At 37.6% G+C, this 22,095-nt stretch overlaps 2 protein-coding genes across 2 annotated transcripts; both read left to right on the plus strand.

Moving 5' to 3' along the window:
* Window positions 1-3,910: 3,910 nt before the first annotated feature.
* LOC122658247 (protein NRT1/ PTR FAMILY 6.2-like) lies at window positions 3,911-6,381 on the plus strand. The gene is made up of 5 exons (XM_043853163.1): window positions 3,911-4,025; window positions 4,263-4,480; window positions 4,705-5,252; window positions 5,370-5,710; window positions 5,810-6,381. The coding sequence occupies exons 1-5, from the start codon at window positions 3,932-3,934 to the stop codon at window positions 6,379-6,381; spliced, it is 1,773 nt and encodes a 590-aa protein (XP_043709098.1). The 5' UTR covers window positions 3,911-3,931.
* Window positions 6,382-11,598: 5,217 nt separating this feature from the next.
* LOC122658248 (protein NRT1/ PTR FAMILY 6.2-like) lies at window positions 11,599-13,955 on the plus strand. Its single transcript, XM_043853164.1, has 5 exons — window positions 11,599-11,692; window positions 11,878-12,095; window positions 12,288-12,835; window positions 12,939-13,279; window positions 13,369-13,955. Exons 1-5 carry the CDS (start codon window positions 11,599-11,601, stop codon window positions 13,953-13,955), a joined length of 1,788 nt encoding a protein of 595 aa, XP_043709099.1.
* The last annotated feature ends 8,140 nt before the right edge of the window (window positions 13,956-22,095 follow it).

Here is a 22,095-nt window from a genome sequence, read left to right on the forward strand (position 1 = left end):
AACTTTTTTAATCATGATTGCGTAATCTACTTAAAATAGTCTGATTAGATACAAAACTTGATTAGGATTCTTGATAACAAGCAAGAATTTGAACTATAGAATCGTCAATGAATCTATAAATATCATAATTAAAAACGCACTAAGACACCTTACACGAAATATAAAAAAAATGGTGGTCATGGTCCTGGTATCATGTGCCCTCCCAAATACTCTCTCCTCTTTGATATGTGGGCCCCTTATTTATGAACTCTGATGCATCCCTTTTTGTGATCTCATTGGCTTGGTGTGGAGATTCCATCCCATACCAGGAACATGTAGGTCCCCTCCCCACCTATATCGCCCTTGTTGTGGGCTTCAATTATTAAATTTGAGAATGGAAATTATAGGGTGAATGATGCATTTTTGTGTGTTCTAAAAGTGCTCTTATCTAATCAAAGTTGAATATTGTTTTAAGTTGCAATTAACAATGAGAAGAAGATTTTTAGTTTTTGGATTCTAATTACACATCCTAGAGGGAAGAATCAATCAAGGAGATTTCTACATTTTTGTAGAAGGGATAATTATTTTAAAATTTATAAGTTCCAAAAATAAAAAAGAGAAAAAAAAAAAATCTAGGGAACCTTCCTTTAATTCTTTCATCATGGACTAAGCAAAAATTAGTCAAAGTTCTCTACATCAAAAGAATTTGATAGTTTATTATGGGAAAAAGATCTCTGTCCAGATGTGTGGCCTATGTCAGCACTCTCATGAGTCTATCTCTCTCCTCCCTCATATGAAAAGACACCTCTGCCCCCTTATTTTAAGGAGGAGAGAGATAGACATATGAGAGTGCTAGCGTAGGCCACACTCCCGTACAGAAAACTGCTTCCTATTTATTATTTAGAAGATCACGGTAGAACCATTAATGTAACATAGAGTGAAATGGTCAAGTATGTGTAGCCTTCTTTTATATAATCATTTATTCATTTCTCTAAGCCATGTGGACTTCCACATAATATGAAGCACGCAACAAAGATTCTTATCATCCTTTCATACTCTTGGATTCTACTTATCTTGACATAATATCTTCTAGATTCTTGTTATCTTTACTTAACACCTAGGGTTCATAAACCCCTCCTAGGATTTTGGTATGTTCAAAATTACCCTCCTAATATCTATTCCTACCCTCTCCTGCCCTTCGGTGAATGGGTGGGTGGAGAGAAACTAGATCCTATAAAAAAAGGTATACCAATCGCACAAGGCTTCCATTACTATAGAGTTTGACGAGGGGTAGAGTTTGAAGAGGGGTAGATATGAACGCAGGCTTGACCTCTGCTTCGTAGATAGATTGTTTCTTGATTTAAATCCGTAACCACTAAGTGGCAATGGAGCTAACTTACCATTGCGCCAATGCCCATCCTCTAGCACAAAAGCTTCGATAGAAGAGATCCTAATTAATCTGTTTTTTTTTTTTCCATAGAATTTACCTTGTCAAAGATAGAAAGACACATCATATATCTTATCTCTAAAAATAAAAGTAAAGACGAAAAAAAATTAAAATAAAACCTCTTCCATTGATAAAATGACTTAGAATTGTACCCAGTGCTAAGTTTACAGTTAGTGTCTACTCTCTGCCTTGCCAAGGGAGTGTTTTGGACCCAGAAGTGGTTCCAACAATAAGGACACACTCAATGTTGCGTCAAGAAACCATCGACGTGATCCTCTTGTGAGGTGGCTTACACAGAAGAACAGAGTATACACAAGAGAGCTGGTCTTCTCCGATGCTTAAGTCGGGTCTCTTTAGCAACAGATAAAACACTAATAATTAATCAAGATAAGTCTGTTACGATTTATACTTAAGTATATAGATATTGTACGACATACTGTAGGTGGAGATGATAGTGGAGAGTCCCGTTGTTTGAGTCTTCTATTCATGGTAGGAGATTATCTGGAGGAATCCTTTTGGGAGAGTGACCCCTAGTTAGTAGGAGGCATGAGTATATCCCCATTCCTTGTGGAGAGGTAGTTTCCTTATAGGAATGTGGTGATAACCGACAACAACATATTAGGAATGGGATTGGTGAATCCCTATGTGGTGGACAATGCCCTTATGTAACTGAACTCTTAATTCCGGGTCGGTTGGGGTAGGCCTTGGTATGACCCAATGGGCATTTATGCATCATACCATTCCTAACAATGGTGACATGGCGTGATGTCATTGGGTGACTATATTTAGGTATGTCACTCAGAATCTCCTCAGATTAACGTTTGCACACTTAAATGCAAGAAAAACAGTACAGGAATCTAGATATTATGTCAAAAAACCAGAAAGAATCAAAGTCACATACGTGAACTTCTAATCAAATATGAAACATGCAACATGACTCACAAATCAACCATCCCAAGATCCCCAATTTTTATTTTATTTTTTATTTTATTTACGCTATTGTTTTTGCTTTAGATATTATATATTTATATATATATGCGGGCCAGGCCTTGTGTTGTTAATTAACCATTTTGAGAGATATATAAATACCTGAGTTGCTAAGCAATTAAAGAGAGAAGTAATGTGATTTGATTTGAGAGAGACAATTTGCTGTGGGTGGGTGAGACAAAGCGTCGGGTGATGATCTCTTTCTCTCTTTTTATTTTTATTCTGTGGTGGTGGTGGTGGTGAAGATAGATTGTTACCTTATGGTTATCTTTGCTTTTCTTTGTTTCAATAAATTGTTTTTTGGTCTGTTTTGATGTTGGCGTTGCCTCCATCAGCTCAAACAACATTGGATTATATATTTATTTAATGACCTTCTTGCCTTTTATAGTTTGAACCATGGTTTAAAGTATTAATCGATACGATAGGATACATATCGGTATCAATGTTGATCGATATGTATCAATATCGATATTGATCAATACGATACATACTGATATATATATATATATATATATATATATATATATATATATATATATATATATATATATTATATAGAAAATAGTGTCTCGGTTTGTAACGTATTGTAAAGATCGATATGATACGATACAGACTGATACGTATGTTAAAGGGTTCTGTAAGAGTATCTATATGTATTGATACATGTTGATACTGCCATTAAAGACCCATGTAACTACCAGGCTATGATTTTGTTTCAGAAATCGAAGGAGATTTTATGGAAAAATATACGTTTCTAAAAAAATATGATCTTTGTGTTTACAATTAAAATCATGGTTTTTAATTCTTTTATGTGCTATAAATCTATAGATTCAGGTAAAACTAAGTTAATTGACATATCAAATTTGATCATTTGTAAGGATTTGTACTTAAATCAGTGAAAGTTTCTTGTCTCGTTATATGTTGTTTTCTATTTTACTATCTATGCATAATATAATACATGTTACATATTGCTTATTTATATAGTTTTTTTTTTTTTTTTTTCCAAAAGTGTATTTCTATATATAAATTGACTATTTCCATGTGTTTTTGTAGCATAGGATACGTATCTCCGATACTTTAGCCTTAGATTAAACCAAGAGAGAGAGAAGTTGATTAGGTCTCATAAAGACATAAAGACATAGGAACCACGCTTCTAGACAAAGAACACTTCCCCAACTAAATATTAGAGATTAGTGACTTGATACCCTGGTCCAGTCCAAGGACGAGTAATTATTGGTGTTGCCCATCTTTAATTTGGTATTAATTTCTAGCGACCTCTCCAGTACGGTCTTGGATGAATGTAGACCTTTTAATTTAAAAGAACCAGGAAAATTAATGGTTTGCGCTAACCTTGACCCAATTAACAGTTGGACCAGCACGAATAAATGAAAATTGGGTGGTTCGACCATCATAGTCAATTGCTTTGCTTGAGATAATGCTTGTTGAATAATACCTGGATCATTTTACTTTATTGTTTTCTAATTAAAAATATTGTTTTATACTTCTTAGCAGAGGAAAATGAGTCCCAAAATTACTTATGCGATAGACTACAAGGGACAACCAGCTGACAAGACGAGAACTGGAGGATGGTTGTCTGCGGCTTGTATCCTAGGTACATTCCATTCTTTTGTCCGTGTTATTCATTGCCAATTTCAAATATTGTATTTCTGAAGGTTGCGAAAACATAATTTAAGAAAAAACATACCCACATATCCTAGCTCCCCTAGTGGCTCAAAGAGCCTTTTCCTTTTACATACACATTAGCATTCAACAACAAAGTGAATTTGTGAAAAAAAAAAAAAAATGGCCAATTGGTACTTTGTTTTACTAATGATCAAAACTTGTGTAGTTGTTGAGGCATGCGAGAGGTTCAGTACAATGGGAATTGCAGCCAACCTCGTGACTTATTCAGTTGGGACTTTGCATCTTCCTAGTGCAACTGCGGCCAACATTGTATCGAACTTTTCTGGCTCAGGATATCTCTTGTGTTTGGTTGGCGGTTTCGTGGCCGATACTTACTTAGGCCGGTATTTGACAATTGCCATTTCGGCAGTGATCATAGCGGTGGTAAGTATTAGCTAGAAATAGCAAAGAAAATATATATAGTGAGTCACATGTAATTTAATTATTTTCCATATATATATATGCATCTCGATCAGGTAGAAATATATATGTCATATGGCCTTATTATATTATATGATCCATTAATGCTACAGGGTGCTGCGGCATAGAGAACATTCTCCCTAATTATATATATAAGAAAGATTAATTAATATTCATCAATACTACAGGGTGCTGCCATTTTATCAATATCATGCGCAGTGCCATCACTACGCCCACCCCCTTGCATCGCTAACAGTAGTACATGCATAGAGGCCAATGGATTCCAAGTTGGAGTTCTGAATCTTGCTCTGTACGTGATTGCAATTGGACAAGGAGGACTTAAATCCAATGTATCAGGATTTGGAACTGATCAATTCGACGAGAATGACAAGAAGGAAAAATCCAAGATGGATTACTTTTTCAGTAGATTTTATTTCGTCATCAGCCTTGGAACTATACTTGGTGTCACTGTTGGAATCGGAGTACAAGACTATGTCAGCCGAAGCTGGGGATACGGACTTTGTTGTTTCGCATTCTTTTTTGGAACACTTATATATATATCGCGATCTAAGCAATATAGGTACAAGAAAAGCTTGGGAAGCCCCATTGTTCAAGTTCTCAATGTTTTGATGGCTGCTCTACGGAAGAGGAAACTCAAGTGTCCTACCAACGTTGATACCTTGTATGATGACACTACTGACACTGTTCCTAGACTCCATCACACAGATCAACTCCGGTAAGTATGTACGTACATACATATTATAGTATATATAGAAACATTTTCTGTTTTTAATTAAATTGATTTCCCTTAATTATGTTATTTTATTTTATTTTATTTTATTGGCGCGCGCAGTTGGTTGGACAAGGCTGCGATCATAGACGAAAACGACTATGGAACTAATGGTTCTGTGATTCGTAACCGTTGGAAACTATGTTCGGTCACAAGGGTAGAGGAAGTGAAAATGGTGGTTAGATTAATGCCAATTTGGGTCTCCACAATCTATTTCTGGACAATACATTCACAGGTGTTGACTTTCTCTGTGGAGCAAGCTTCAACAATGGATAGTAAAATTGGCAACTTTCAAATCCCGGCAGGCTCATTCAATACCTTCTATATTTTGGGCATATTGATTGGTGCTGCTTTCTACGACCGGGTGATCATTCCATGGATGAAGAGGTGGAAAGGGAAACATGGTACGTACGTAGGTGTGATATATATATATATATATATATAGATCATAAAGTGCAAGAGTAATAATTTTCAATTCTGACCCAAACTTACTTAATTTGTAGGTTTCACCAATCTACAAAGAATGGGCATCGCCTTTGTGTTTGGAATTTCTTCCATGGTAGTTGCTGCAATCGTGGAGTTACGACGAATCTCCGTCGTTAAAGCTGTGGGTGGGAATGTAACAACTTTGCCTCTAAAATTCTACATATTGATCCCACAGTTTTTTCTTGTTGGAGTGGCAGAATCATTCATGTACAGTGGTCAACTTGACTTCTTCATAACTCGATCTCCAAAAGGGATGAAGTCGATGAGCACTGGGCTTTTCCTCTCAACTGTGGGACTTGGATTTTTTATTAGTTCCTTCATGGTGTCCATAATTAACAGTGTGACTGGAAACCAAGCTGGCACTGGATGGCTAACCAGTAACATAAACTATGGAAAACTATATTATTTCTATGCTCTTATTGCCGGGTTACTCTTCATAGACATGATAATATATATTTTTTGCGCCATATGGTATGTAAGGACAATGAAAAATGCTGCACAAATACAGAGTATCGTTGCAAGTTCTGAAGAGGAGGAGAAACAAGCCATGCCCATCCAGATGAAGGGTACAGAGGAAGATTGTAATTGATATCTTATATACTAACACATGTTTCTGTTTTGTTTTGGATTTGTATAGTTTTTGGGTGGGTTGACATATATATCCCTTTGTCTTTGAAAGGAATTGTTTTTTCTTAACAGGGAGTTCCTTTTTCTGGAATACACAAACAATAATCCAGTAACATCAACTATGGGAAATTAATGTACTACTTCTATGCGCTTCTCGCCAAAAAAAAAAAAAATTGTACTATAATTCTAATAATATTTATGAGATTTTATGAAAATACTGTAATTGAGCAAAACCAACCCCCATTTCCCATTTCTCTATTTATTATAGATAAACCTGAACAATGTAGGGAATTTGTTGAATATAACATTTGGGCGGCGTGATGCAAGAAGAGTGTTATCCAAACACCCATATTATTCTTTTTAAACATCGTGATATACATAAAAACAAAAAAAACAAAAAAAAAAAAATAAAACACCCCTCTAGTAGTCGATTGATACGTGGCAGAAGACTACACAAATTCTCAACCGTCAAAAGATTCAAAACTCTCTTATCACACATCTGTTATTGAGAGAGCGACCCATTACGAAAAAAGGGACTCCTTCACCGACTCTCCTCCAATAAATATGAAGGCAAAGCTTAAGGTAAAGAGCTGGACAATATCTAGATGACTCAAAAACATTCAATTCGTAATCCTTCTACAAATGATTATATGTCGCTCTAGTCTAACTTAAGCATCAAAGATTCTCCCCTCGAAGTCTGCTCCAGATCTCTTCAATGTCTTTTGCCATTTTGCAAGACATCCACGTCATCGGATTAGATTTCAGTTGCAACACAGATGATATGCATTTCCTCCGGTGGTTTGCGTCCCTTGTGTGACTTCTACTCTTTTATTTTTTTAGACAATTATATCATGTCATGATCAGGTCACCCACAGCTCCTCCTAGATAAGACTAATTAACTCAACTAATAAGATTACTGAAACCCATTGACCTGATTAATAATTCTTAATAGCTTGCTTAGTATCCTATGACGCCATTAGTGACTTAATTTGCTCCTCAGCACAAGACAAGGAAGACTCGTCACATTAGAAGATTTTGGATAACAAATTTTATTACCCTTTTTTTTTAATCAATTTAATTAGATGATAGGATTCTTGATAAGAGTCTGAGTTTGTTGGATTCAAACCTGCAACAATTTGAAATTTATAATCTTCTTTGAATCTACGAATCTCATAATTAATAATCCATCGACTCCATCCATACATGACCTAAGACACACTTGACTAGGGTGACCCTAGCTAGGAGCAACCCAATGGACCGGGCTGAAAATGAAGCAAATAATTTTCCAATTTTAAGGGTTTAGATGCGATACTAACATTTTCCTTACATTGGCCATTCGGCTCCAAGGTGTTGTGGGATCACTTGATTTCTAAGAATCTATCCGCCTTTATCAAAGAAAAAATCATTGCTGACAATATCTTAATTTTCCTAATCATGCACAAAATTTCGGAGCCTGCGTACACATTTTAAATTTCACTCCTTCATCAAGTTAGGCTTTTATTTGACCATAAAATTTTTGAAGTCAAACCTCAAATTACATGGTGTTTAGAAGTCCTTTTCAATTGTCCAATGATAATTGAATCTTTCCAAACTAAGTAGGTGGGTATGCTAATTAACAACCAAAAAAATGTTTATATGACTTGTTGTTGGCTTGTATATTTTTTACTCCTCCTTTCTTAATAAAGATGATTACCCTTTAAAAATAAAAAATAAAAAAACCCCAAACAAATGATTGTTTATATGGATAAGTTCAAAGGGCTGAATCAGAGTCATAGATTCGATTCATAGAAGACCCTAAAACCGTAAACGTTGCTATCATTTTCTATTCTATTATGTCAAGTTGATAAGTAGAGTATAGTCTAATGTGTTGAGTTCTTTTATTCACGTCATTTCATGATGCCATGTGAGAGGGCGTAGGAAACACCATCAAATAGAGACCTTTTTCCCCATTTTTTATAAAACATGTGGATTTATAATCAAATATGAAGCACGCAACAATGATTCACTTATCCATCTTTCCACGCTCTTGAACTTTTTTGTTTTTTGTTTTTTTGAAGGCAGTTAAAAGAGGGTTTACAATTTTCTTAATCTTTGTTCTTTATTATGAACTTTAAGCTTCAACTATATCCATGGTTTTAGTGCACGGTATTGGACAAAATTACCCTTGAATCTCCTTAAAAAATGAGTTTTTTTGATCATTTTACCCTTTGTTTGTACCATGCTACCGATATGGTATCGGCATGGTATCGGTATCGGTGACTAGCAAAACCAGTACGTATCACCCGGTAATGGGCGATACAATACCGATACTTAGAACCATGACTATAACACTATGAGGGAAATCATATTATAACCAAGGTTCTTTATAACATGAATGTTAGTTTACTTTTTTGCTCTTTAAGTAAAACAAACTTTTTTTTTTCAATGAGGGTAAATCCTATTATTTCATTTAAAAAAAAAATTAAATGCCGCATTAAATTCAGTTTTCTTAAATCCCTTTTTTTCCCTTGCAGTGAATAACTTTTGGAAGTATGAGAGAGGATAATAAAAGAAGATTACAGTTTGTTAATTCACTACTTTGGTCGATTGAGCTCCTCTCCAAGGAGCCCAACATCCAAGGAGTGCCCAAGGGGACATTCAGCCGTTGGGCTATGCCGCATATATCCTGATGACTGACTGGACACGCAGCGGACGTGTGCGACACAGCCCAGCCCTTAGATACCCCCCTGGGCACTCCCTGGAGAGGAGCCGGATTCCCTACTTTGGTAGCACCCAAAGCCACTACTGATCTCAATAGTGAGCTAAACAGTGGTTCCAGAGTGGCCATACTCAGGATCTCAGATCAGCATTTGCACAATACACATGTGAAAAAGAATAAAAATCCCTTCCACACTTAATGCTAGAAAATCAAGGGAATTTGGATATAATGAATGACAAGATAATTAACACAAAGATTCAAGCCCAACCTGGTTGGTTTCTTTATAGCTGTTTTCTTCGTTGTAAGGGGCTATGCCCTTTTCCTTGATTTGTTTTCTTTTTTTTCTTTCTATTTCCTTAATGCAATAACCCTTTAGCGAAGGAAAAAAAAAACCCAACCAAACATGAAACATGCAACATGACTAGAGATCAATCATTCCAAAGTCTCCGATTTCTATTTTATTTTATTTTAGAAATTGTTTTCAGAATAGATAATTGTTTGTTTTGGACATATGTGTGTGCCAGGCCTTGTGTTCTTAACCATTGTGAAAGCTATAAATATAATAGCTATGGTTCTACAGAAGCCCAGCAAATAGAAAAAGTGACGTGATGTAAGAGACACTTTGCGGGTACAAAAGAAAGCAGAAAGGTACAAGAGAAAGCAAATTGGGTGTTCTTCAAAATTTATGGGTGAAACAAAGAGCCAGGTGATGATCTTTCTCCAACATAGATTGTTATTTCATTGTTGCAGACTTGCAGGCACCATTGGCTAACTGAATTAAATCTTTGCCTTTTTTTTTTTTTTTTCTGTTTTTCTTTTGTGTGTTTCGAGGTAGTATTGATCTTTGATATTTTTTCCAAAGTTCATGTCACTTTATTAAAAGGAGAGGGTTCTCGACACCGGCGGTGTTATAATCCACCAATTATTTCGGGGGTGGGGGAAGGACGAACACCAGTCCATTAGAGGAGGGAGAAAGAGAGGTATTGGTGTAGCCTCTATAGTCAGTTCAAAGAACTTCTTTCTAAAATTACAATGTTTTAGAAAAGCAAAAGGTTCTCTGAACTAACGGGCAGGGTATATTAACATTTCAATGTCTATCACTCTTTCTCATATGATTTCCTACCCTTAAGTTCTGTTTGTTTTGTTGTAAATTTTTAGAGCAATTGATATTGTATAAGAAATTTTTTTTTCCATATTAAAATTTCTTAATTTTCAATATCATGTTTTTTTCAATTTTGTGTTAAAAGTTAAAACAAACAGAACAAAAATTCGATTTTATATAAAATTGCTTCTTCCATCTCTTTACATGAAAACAAACGGAACCTTAAGAAAATTTGCCTTTTAGAGCTGGCTGCCATATACAAAGTATGCAAATATCTGTACTGTACTTACATGTATTTTTTTTTTTTTTTGGTAGGAGTACTTACATGTATTATTGTATATATCTACGGAAAATTAACTCCTCCAGTTCCTTGCCCGGCCTAGTTCTCCAGTTCCTCTAATCGGGGGTGATGGACCCCACTAGGGCAGAGTGTTCGAACAAGGGTAGAGTGATCATTCTAACCCCCCCATGTTAGAGGAACGGGAAAACTAGGCCGAACAGGAAACTGGAGGAGATAATTAAAGATCCATGTATCTACTTATAGTTTCATACTTTAGCTAATATATTGGGAGGAGGACGTGGAACCTCAGTTCAGCATCTGCCACTTCGTTGATAGGTTCGGGTTTGGCCAACCAAATTTTACTAGGTGGGCCCCAACCTTCCCTAGACAATGTCAAATTTAAACCAATAGGATTCTGCCATGTGGCTGAATAAAATGACAAAAATTTTTGAAAAAAAGATTCTAGCATATCCTCACTTGGAGTAGAACAACACGTCCTATTTTTTTTTTTATGTCACGTGGAAAGGGGGTGACGTGAATATTTTGACTATCTGACTATTCGATGTATGGAAAATGATGTAGATTTTGACTTGTTAAATTTTATATCGAGATTCAATGATCCTCATAAATATAGTCATATTCTATGGAGTGCTTCATTTATTTATTTATTTATTTATTATTTTGATGTCGTGGTGGTCCTTGTATTTTTTTAATACATTGTCCAATTGACAAATTCATATTATTTAGAAACAAAATTTTAACTTCACCCGAACTACTAAATGATAATTATTGGAGAGCATGTCATTTTACTTCGAGGTGAGGGTGTGCCAAGCCCATCCTTGGTCCCAAAAATTGTTGAATATCACTCTACTTTCTTTGATGAATATAGATTGTTGAAACACCGAGGAAAAATGATAGTTTGCACTAATGTGGACCCAATAGACCATCAGAAACAAAAGAAATTTTGGTAGCTTGACCACCATATATAGTCATATGCTTTGGTTGAGAGAATGCTTGTTGATCTAATACCTGGACCAGTCCATGTTTAGCTACTTCATTATTTTCTAATTAAAAATAATACGCTTCTTAGGAGAGGAAAATGAGTCCAAAAATTACTTACGCGATCGACTACAAGGGACAACCAGTTGACAAGACGAGAACTGGAGGATGGTTGTGTGCAGCTTCTATCCTAGGTACATTCCCTTCTTTTGTACCATGTATAGCCAATTTTGAATTCTATTTTTTGCAGAGGTTGCAAAAACATAATTTAGGGAAAAAAACGTTCCTACATGCTATTTCATATTGTTTTTGCTATTAATATTATCATCAGCAGCATCATAAAGTTGCTTTGTTTTACTAATGAGCAAAACTTGTGTAGTTGTTGAGATGTGCGAGAGGTTCACAACAATGGGAGTTGCAGCCAATCTCGTGACTTATTCAGTTGGGACGTTGCATCTTCCTAGTTCAATTGCGGCCAACATGGTATCCAACTTTTCAGGCACAGGATATATCTTATGTTTGCTTGGTGGTTTTGTGGCTGATAGTTTCTTGGGTCGATTTTGGACAATTGCCATTTCCGCAATAACCTTAGCAGCGGTAAGTATACAAGAGATACCAAAAAAAAAAGAGTCTAACTTTAGTTATTTTCCATATATATAGCATCTCAGATTGAAACATTCCATTTTATGAGGTCTTATTAATTTTCTTGTATAATTAATTAATATGGTTATTAACTTAACTATATATGTATGTATGTATGTTGGATGGATGGATGGATGGATGTTGCAGGGTGCTGGCATTTTATCAATAGCATGCGCAGTGCCATCACTACGCCCTCCCCCTTGCGACGTTAATAGTAATACATGCATAGAGGCCAATGGATTACAAGTTGGAATCATAAATCTTGCTCTATACGTGATCGCAGTGGGAGAAGGAGGACTTAAAGCCAATGTGTCGGGATTTGGAACAGATCAATTTGACGAGAAGGATAAGAAAGAAAAATCCAAGATGGATTATTTTTTCAGTAGATTTTATTTTCTCATCAGCCTTGGAACTATACTTGGTGTCACTGTGGGAATCGGAGTACAAGACTATGTGAGTCGAAGCTGGGGATATGGGCTTTGCTGTTTCGCCTTCTTTTTTGGAACTCTTATATATATGTCACGGTATAGAAGTTATAGGTACAAGAAATGCGTGGGAAGTCCCATTGTTCAAGTTCTCAATGTTTTGGTAGCTGCCCTACGGAAGAGGAAACTCAAGTATCCTACCAACATTGATTCCTTGTATGATGACTCTACTAACACGACTCCAACAATCCATCACACAGACCAGCTTCGGTAAGTATGTACGTATTTAGTTACTATAGACTAACTTCTTCATCTCTAATAACAAGAGTCACCTAATCACCTAACAAACATTTTTTTGTTTTTTAAATTGCAGTTGCTTGGACAAAGCTGCAATCATAGACGAAGACGACTATGGGACTAATGGTTCTGTGATTCGAAACCGTTGGAAACTATGTTCAGTCACAAGGGTAGAGGAGGTGAAAATGATGGTTAGACTATTGCCAATTTGGGCCTCCACAATCTATTTCTGGACCATACATTCACAGGTGTTGACCTTCTCTGTGGAGCAAGCTTCAACAATGGATAGTAAAATTGGGAACTTTCAAATCCCAGCAGGCTCATTCAGTGCCTTCTATATTTTGGGCATATTGATTGGTGCTGCTTTCTACGATCGGGTCATCATTCCCTTGATGAAGAGGTGGAAAGGGAAACATGGTACGTAAGTGTGATAAGAGTACTACTCATTTTCAATTCTTCTGACCCAAACTTACTTACTTAATATGGTTTCACGTAATCATTTGTAGGTTTCACCAATCTGCAAAGAATAGGCATCGGCTTTGTGTTTGGAATTTTGTCCATGGTAGTTGCTGCAATCGTGGAGACACGACGGATCTCCGTCGTTAAAGCTGTGGGTGGGAATGTAACAACTTTGCCTCTAAAATTCTACATATTGATCCCGCAGTTTTTCCTTGTTGGCGTGGCTGAATCATTCATGTACGGTGGTCAACTTGATTTCTTCATAAACCGATCTCCAAAAGGGATGAAATCGATGAGCACTGGGCTTTTCCTCTCAACTGTGGGACTTGGGTTTTTTATTAGCTCCTTCATGGTGTCCATAATTAACAGTGTGACTGGAAACCAAGTTGGCACTGGATGGCTAACCAGTAACATAAACTATGGAAAACTATACTATTTCTATGCTCTTATTGCCGGGTTACTCTCTATAGACATGATATTTTATATTTTTTGTGCCATATGGTATGTAAGGACAATGAAAGATGCTGCACAAATACAGAGTATCGTTGCAAGTTCTGAAGAGGAAGAGAAACAAGCCATGCCCATGCAGATGAAGGGTGCCCTTACAACTTCTGCAGAAGAAGATTGTGAATGATATCTTAGTAACACATGTTTCTGTTTTGTTTTGGGGTGGGTTGACATATCCCCGTGTCTTGGAAAGGAATTTTTTTATCCGGAAGTTCCTTTTGTTGTTATTGTTCTGACCGGAATATAAAAAAGAATAATCCAATACAATGTGCCATTTGATTGAATTAGACCACCAAATTTAACATGTCGCTAATCAAAAATAACTATCTACCCATACAGTTTAAAAATTTCCAAATCATATACCACGTGACACAAGTCATGTGAATCATTTGTCAAACCTAAAAAAAAAAACTGCCTACTTTTTTGCCTTGACGACTGCATAATCGTTACATATACTAGCACCTGGCTAGACACTTAGATCTTAGAAGCTCAAGGTGCATCTCACAATAAGAAGCCCAGTACTTACACGGTTTATACTAAAAGACACAATGATGCTATAGAATGAGATTGGTAGTGAAAAATGAGATCTCTCGCTTTTACTGTATAATGCTCATGATTGTCATAACTGACTATGCTATGAACAGTTGAATAAAAGGATCTCGGTGGATTCGAACCACCATCCCCGTGGAACATGTTTGAGATATGCTCATGTTCCAAGTGCTCTGCCAATTTGAGCTAAAGACCCAACAAATAGAGTTTGACAAAAGTAACCATGAGACTGTGCCACAAACCATGTTTCAAAGATAATACCCAATGGGGACCTTGCCACAAACCTTCCTTATTGTTGTTGGTGAAGCCTGATTTGGCCTAGAAAGTGTGGTTGAGATCTTTGGAGGGCCATTTCGGCCTCGAAACGAACTCGGAATGCCGAAAAATGGCAGGGCTCCACGTCGTTAGTGTCGGGCTCTTTGAGATCTTCGAAATGAGTACTTTTGCACCACGTGTTATGTTTTGGTTTGGCCCAGGTTTTTTGGCATTTTTTGGGCTAGGGGCATTTGTGTACTTTCTGGGGTTAGGGTTTTCCTATATATTGTTCTTATCTCTTTGAGATAGGGTTATGAGGGTTTTGTAACATTTTAGAGAAATAGTGAAACCTGTTCTACTGCTCGGCCATGGACGTAGCTTCCAAATTGGAGGTGAACCACGTAAAATCTCTGTGTTGTGTGTTGTGTGCTCTCTCTCTATTTTCGTTTTTCTTTCTGCAAATCGCCATTCTGGGCGTTGTTTTCGTAACACTTATGTGTCTCACATGTATTGAAATGATAATGATGGATCATTCTGGCAATCAAACCTAACCTAACCTGCTACTAAGCCATCATAACAAACATTTTTCTTGCTATCTTAATCATGTAAGACAACTTCTCCAACATTCTTTTATGGAGAAAAAAAAAAAAAAAGAAGACATGAACTCAAGCAAAGAGCAAGCATACACAAAGATAATAATTCTATTGCTACATGCCCAGTCCCAATGTTAGAATGTAAAAATTAAATTGGAGTTCTAAGTGGGTTAAATACAGTAGTGTACATATCAACTATTGGGAGGACTTGGTGCCAAGGTATACCCACATGGCCAGTCCCCCCCCCCCCCCTCAACAATGTAAGACTACAAATTAAAATGCAGTGGCAGCATCATGTTAAGTTTCGGGCACACTTTCTACAGTTAAGAAATCAGCATTATATCAACCAAGCAAATCTATTGTCACTTAATGAGCGTTCCTTTTGATTAAATGGAATTAGAAGAAGAGTTCCTGAAGACAATTACTGGATATATAGCACAGAACATAAAGTAATTCCCACAAAATGTTGGCAGTAATGAATTCATTAACGCAACACTACCATAATAGGAAATATCTGAAACATGTTTGTGAGAATTTCAGGACAACAGTGAGAGAAGTTCCTGCTGACACCTGCTTAGCCTAATAAATCATTAGCTTAATTAAACAAAAAACAATTTTAAAGGAAAAGTAAAGGTCAATTCTATCCTACCAAATCGAACTATAGAAATTCTTCATTACCAATATAGGAAAAACAAGTAAAGGTTTATTAAAGAACACTGTTTGGATCCAATTGAGGAAAAAGAGCATCCTGTTGACCACTAAACCATGAACAACCTCACTTTTTTTATTTAAAACCTCCAAGCAAATATAAATCTCCATCACCCAGGATTGGGACATATAATGCAACACAATATGAAGAAAGTTCCTTTGCCCTACCTAAAGAAGTAGTCCTACCACCCTTCCATTGGAGCACACATAGGTAAGTAGACTAATACATGTTGAATCCAACTATTCTTAAAAGCAAGTAATTACGTCAACTAGTTTCTTTCTAACTACTTAACTTGGGTTTGCACAAACTATTGGTATACTGTTCTTTTCACAGGGCAATGCAGAGACAGAGAGAGACAGAGAGAGAGAGAGAGCCCTAAACCCAGAAATTGATGCTCCAAAATGCCTTGAAATCAAAAAATGATGTCCTCGCTAAGAGAGAGAGAGAGAACAAGGTATTAGCACCCCATCTCGTTCGGTCGAATCAGCCTTCCTACTGGATGCTTGATTTAAAATTTTCTCCCACAATGAAATGTCATATACTAACATGCAAGACTAACTTGAAATACATTGATCATCAGAAAGAGAAATAAAACATGCTATTTTATAAATTAAAGAAAATATTATGTACACTAAAATGAGCTTTTGATGATCTACATTATATCAAAATAAAAGAAAAACTAGAGATATATACCAATGAGTAAAACCAACAAAACAAAGAAAAACCTCAAAAGATACGAAATGGAAAGTGACTAGGGATGTAAACGGATATTCAAAAATCCCTATTCAATCCGGCTTCGTATTTGTTAAAGAGAATCCATATTAGGAAAATCACTATCCAAATCCATCCGTTAACAAAAAGGATATGAATATGGTATTCCCAGTTTCTAACTGATTATTATTCGATTCGTTTAGCTATCAGATGGAATCAAATTATCTGTATTTATCCAATAAAGTTGCCCTATATCAATTTTTTTTTTCTTCAGAATTTCATATATTAGTATATGGGCAAAATGTAGCAGTGCAAGAGCGCTGCCACTCTAATATAGAGATAGCAACACAACAAGCAATCTCAATCGTTGATGGATTCTAGATGAATCTTGGCCGTCTATTAATTTAAACCATCATAGGCTGTTTGGGTAAAAAAAAAAAAAAAAAAAATCATTGTCATCCATTTTCTGTTTTGTAATATCACACAAAGGAGTGGGGCCCATAGACTCTTTCTTTCTCCATCTACTATCGTCTTTTAAGCCCCTTGTACGGTAGTACCTTCCCTTGTCGGTTTGTGAGTCTTAGAATTTCATTGTTTAGTATTTTACTCGATAGTCATTAGTCACCTCATATGGAGATACTTTTGTCCCACATCGAAAAAACAAAGGAGACTCAACAACCACAAGACTTTATAAAATGGGAGTGAAATCTGGATGCACAATCATGCTCTGCCAAGGCCAACGCAGAATGTGCTTTGATTTGGTGTTGCGCAGGTGCAGTAAGCTTCTTCCTTTTGGCGTTGGTCTTAATTATCAAGTTCAAATTGTTAAAAAAAATAATTATTATTAAATGAATATTGAACCAGATAATATTCAGAATTCCTTTTAGAAAATCGAATTCAAATTTAATAATTTTAAATCCAATCCGATCGAATAATGATTTGATAAACAGATTCGGAAACAGGATTATCCTAGCCGAGCTGAGTTTGATCCATTTACATCCCTAACAGTGTCTGCGTGGATAATGATTAGCTTCACATCATTCAAAATTTTGGGTAGAATTACAAATATAATGAAGACTTTTCTTATTCGAATTCCAAACAAAGTAATGGCTGCAATGAAGGCCTTTCTAACTTGAATTTTGGACAAAGTAACGGTGTCTTCAGAGATTTTACGAGATTTTACAAGTCTATTGGTTGCCATCCGGACAGAACGACGGTACAACATGGGTATAATAAGGGATATGAAAAAAGATATAATGGCAAAATGGGAATATGAAAGAGTAAGGCAATGGTTTCGGACCTCACGAAATATAGATCAAAGGTAAATAGCTAAAAATTTGAACTAGCGGATGGCTAATGACAAAAGGGGATTGGAAATGGGGACACAAGCAAGAGACAAAGAGAAAGATCGGGCAAGAGGCACGTCTCCCGAGGTCAAGACATGGGTTTTTTTTTCGATGTGAGGTTCTCACTATTTATTGAAATAAACTATCATTTTGTTTGTGATATGGTGGCTTCAAAGCAATTGATTGTCCGGCTTATCTCGACTGTTGATCAAGTTGTTGACATCTAACAAAGGGTCTATCCCATCAACGTCAACGCTTCATTCATCTCAAGTCCAAGCTCTCACCGTTGGCCAACCACCGTTGACGTTGAGGTTGAGGCCCTGAGAGGGCCTATTAGAGATAACTCTGACTACTTGGCCACACATAATATCACTACTCTTTGTCCGGCCGTTCACATGCCGTCTCTTAGATATGAAGTTGTTAATTAATTAGGACGGTTAACTGATAGTATTTAGTTAGAGATCATGTCTAGATTCATTATGTGTATTCATATATAACTGTATCTTGTTATTGATGAAAGTAATTAAGGATATGATCGAATTCAATTACGCAGAGTACATGTGGAAAAAAAAAAAATCCCTTCCACACTTAATTAATGCTAGAAAATCAAGAGAATTTAGATATAATAGTTACCAAACTTATCACAAAGAATCATGGGATTCGGGTCCTCTATAGCATGACATAGTGTGTAACACACCATCTATCGGTCTTGTTACGCAGCCTAACACACAAGTAGAGTGTTAGGTTGTGTACTTAAATACACAGGACCGTTGAATGTGCGCTACACACTATATCGCACTACAGAGGAGCCCAAAGCAGAATCATGAGTTCATGACTCACGGTCCCCAATTTTTATTTTATTAGATTTTTGTTATTGTTTTTGCTATTAGATAATTGTTTATTTTGGTACATATGTGCGTGCCAGCCATTATGTGTTCTCAACCATTTTGAGAGATATAAATACAATAGCTAAGGATCTATGGGGAGATCAGCAAAGAGAGAAATGATTTAAGAGATTCTTTGTTGGTTCAAGAGAGAGCAGAAAGGTACTGTGTAGGAAGGCTTGGTGTTCTTCAATTACTGGGTCAGACAAAGAGCCAAGTCTCTCTCTCTCTCTCTCTCTCTCTCTCTCTGTTCTGTGCTTAGTGAAGATATGTTGTTATTTCATTGTTGCAGACTTGCAGTACCATTGGCAAAATGAATTAAATCTTTGGCTTTTTTTGTGTTTCAATTCCTGTTTTTCTTTGTCTGTTTTAAGGTAGTATCGATCTTTTTCAAAAGTTCATGTTATCCTTTTTTTTTTTTTTTTTTTTAATTTTAAAAGAGCAATTTTATTAAATATATAAAAGGGGTCAAACAAGCCTATGACAGAATACTGGCAAAAAAAGCTAAAACATAAACAAGGGGAACTCAGACCTTAACCATATTGGCGAGAGCTAACCCGAGAGAAACAATAAAACAAGCCTACGGAGGCTCTGCGAGGCGCACCGAAGGGATCCTTATCCTATTTGATCTTCGGGGGATCCCAGTATATACACCAAGCCCATCAAAAGCCACACGAGCCAAAAGAATCTCCTCCTCTGATGAAAAGGGAGATGAAATCTCCTTTTCAATCAAGGGTTGTTCTACTGCAGTGTCCACCGCTATAACACTAGGCTTTGCCTTCTTTTGACGACGAGCTCTACCAATACCTGGAGTAGCCATACGGCTACTCATTCGACCACCTCGAGGGGCATTCCTACGGCCATTACGCCTTGTTCGACCCAACACCTGAGTCCACACACCTTGCATCTCATGCTCAAATTGGTCATACTTCGACCCACCCACATCTGCCCCAGATACACCAGCAGAACCCATACCCATATTTAGGCCCAAGTCCACTCCTTCCGACCCACCCACGTGAGATGAGCGCTCCTTATTTGAACATAAAGACTCCTTTCCCACCTCAACCTCCACTTCCTCATAACTTTTAAATTCCTTATTTGAAAATAAAGAGCCCTTTCCCAACTCAATCATCATCCTCATCTACAGCTGTATGAGAGTCCACACTGGGATCATAATGATTAATATCTTTGATAGATAAATCTTTCCCTACCAAATTAACACCAATATCTTCAGTATTGTAGTCCAACGTATCCTCCTCCAAGTCCGCCAACAATGCAAAGTCATTATCAACAATAACCGATTTCCCTCTATTCTTTCCTGCGGTTTCAAAATTTAAATTTGAATCTTGAACTTGTGAAAATCGTGTCATCCCCTTGCCACGCTGGCCGGCTGCCGGATAACCATCTCCTCCACACACAACCACCATTGAAGGCGGTGGAATGCCACCCTTGGCAGCAACTTGGGGAGCATTACCAGTTCCCTGTACCCCAACCTCCCCTACCTGTATAGCACTTGTGCCTTCACTGGAATTCTGCACTAATGGTGCCTTTCCTTTGCCCACGTTCAAAGCCACCTCCTCTGTGTCCGAAACCACCACCACTGCTTTTGCATTCTCCTCAGTTATCACCCCTTCCAAACCCACCCCTTGCTGGTTCTTCCCCACGGCCGCTGGATTAATTGCCTGCACCAAACTCTCTTTGATCTCCTTGCGACAATGCTCTCTAACATGCCCCAACTTGGAGCACGCCAAGCAGAAGGACGGCAAATTTTCAAACACTACCCTTTGGTAGAACCCCGACGAGCCGCAGCCAATCCATATCCGATCAGGTAGCGCCTAGCGAACATCGACCTCAACGCAAGCTCTAGCCGCAACTGTTCTCGTGCAACCTATCGTTGCCCCATCTATTCTCAACACTTTTCCAACCGGTCCAGCCACCGAACGAAAAAAATTCCCGTGGTAAAGATTTATCGGCAGGTTGGGGAACGACACCCACACCGGGACCACCAGCGACTCTGTCCCTGCTTTGAAGAAACGAGTCCACTTGAAGAAACGGAAGGGGAAACCCTTGATCATCAGATGGTCCTTCAGCCATACTCGCACGTAATCCGAGTGGTTGATGAAGCGCAGTAGCAAGTGGCGTGAATCCAGCGTGGATATTTGCACATCTGCTGCAAGATGGAACGATGCCTGGAGTGCTCTCTTGACGTCAAACAGGGCTGGCCTTCCATAGGCGCATTTAGCCACCAAGGCCATCTGAAATAGTTCAATGGACTTGGCGATTTCTGCATTAGAGAAGAATATCGCAGAAAACCCCATGTGCAACGAAGGGGTTTTGATTTCAATTTCTGGGGTATGCCCATGCGTGAGAGGATCTGCCGCAACAACCGAAGCCAAAGGACGTCCCGCAGCGCCACCAGAGGCCGCAGGCGGTCGATCCCCCCTTGCGGTGGGAGGATCAGTCATCGAAACCCCCTTGGCATCCCAACATACATTAGTTAAGAAAAACTCAGAAGTTCATGTTACCTTACTCTCTTTAAAGTATTATAAGTTAGGGGTGATGTTCTCTACCCGGAAGCACATATGGGCACAGACAAGCTACATCCAAATACATGGGGAGGGGGGGTGGGATTTTGGTCATTCAGGAGGACAAGTAGGTCATTTTGTCCACCCCATGTGTCTACTGGGCACATCCTGAGCCTCCAGTGCTGAGAACATTATCCCTATAAATTAAATGGAGACGGTTTTGGACGTCGGCAGTGTTGTAACCCGCCAATTGTTTTGGGGGTGGGAGTAGGATGAACACTGGGCGGGATCCAATTCTCGTAGGAGAACGTATGAGAATGGGTGTGAGCCGCCCAAATGGCGTCCATCATGTGGGACCCACTCATGGTAGATGCCATCTGGCCGGCTCACACCCTTTATTCTGGTATGTTCTTGTACGAGAATGGGATCCCACCTCGGGCGAGGTGTTAGCCTGTGTAGCCTCTATAGTCGGTCCAAAGAACTTCTAACAAGGCAGAGTATGTACTGGCACTTCAGTGTCCCTATCTTTTTCTCATATGATTTTCTACCCATAAGTTCTGTTTGTTTTGTTTTAAATTTTTAAAACAATTGATATTGTGTATGAATTTTTTTTCCATATAATATTGTTAAATATCACTAAATTTGCCACCTTGATGAATGTAGATTTGGTGGTTTGACCACTATAGTCATATGCT

The sequence above is a fragment of the Telopea speciosissima genome, chromosome 4, assembly GCF_018873765.1.
Source record: "Telopea speciosissima isolate NSW1024214 ecotype Mountain lineage chromosome 4, Tspe_v1, whole genome shotgun sequence".
Classification (NCBI taxonomy): domain Eukaryota; kingdom Viridiplantae; phylum Streptophyta; class Magnoliopsida; order Proteales; family Proteaceae; genus Telopea; species Telopea speciosissima.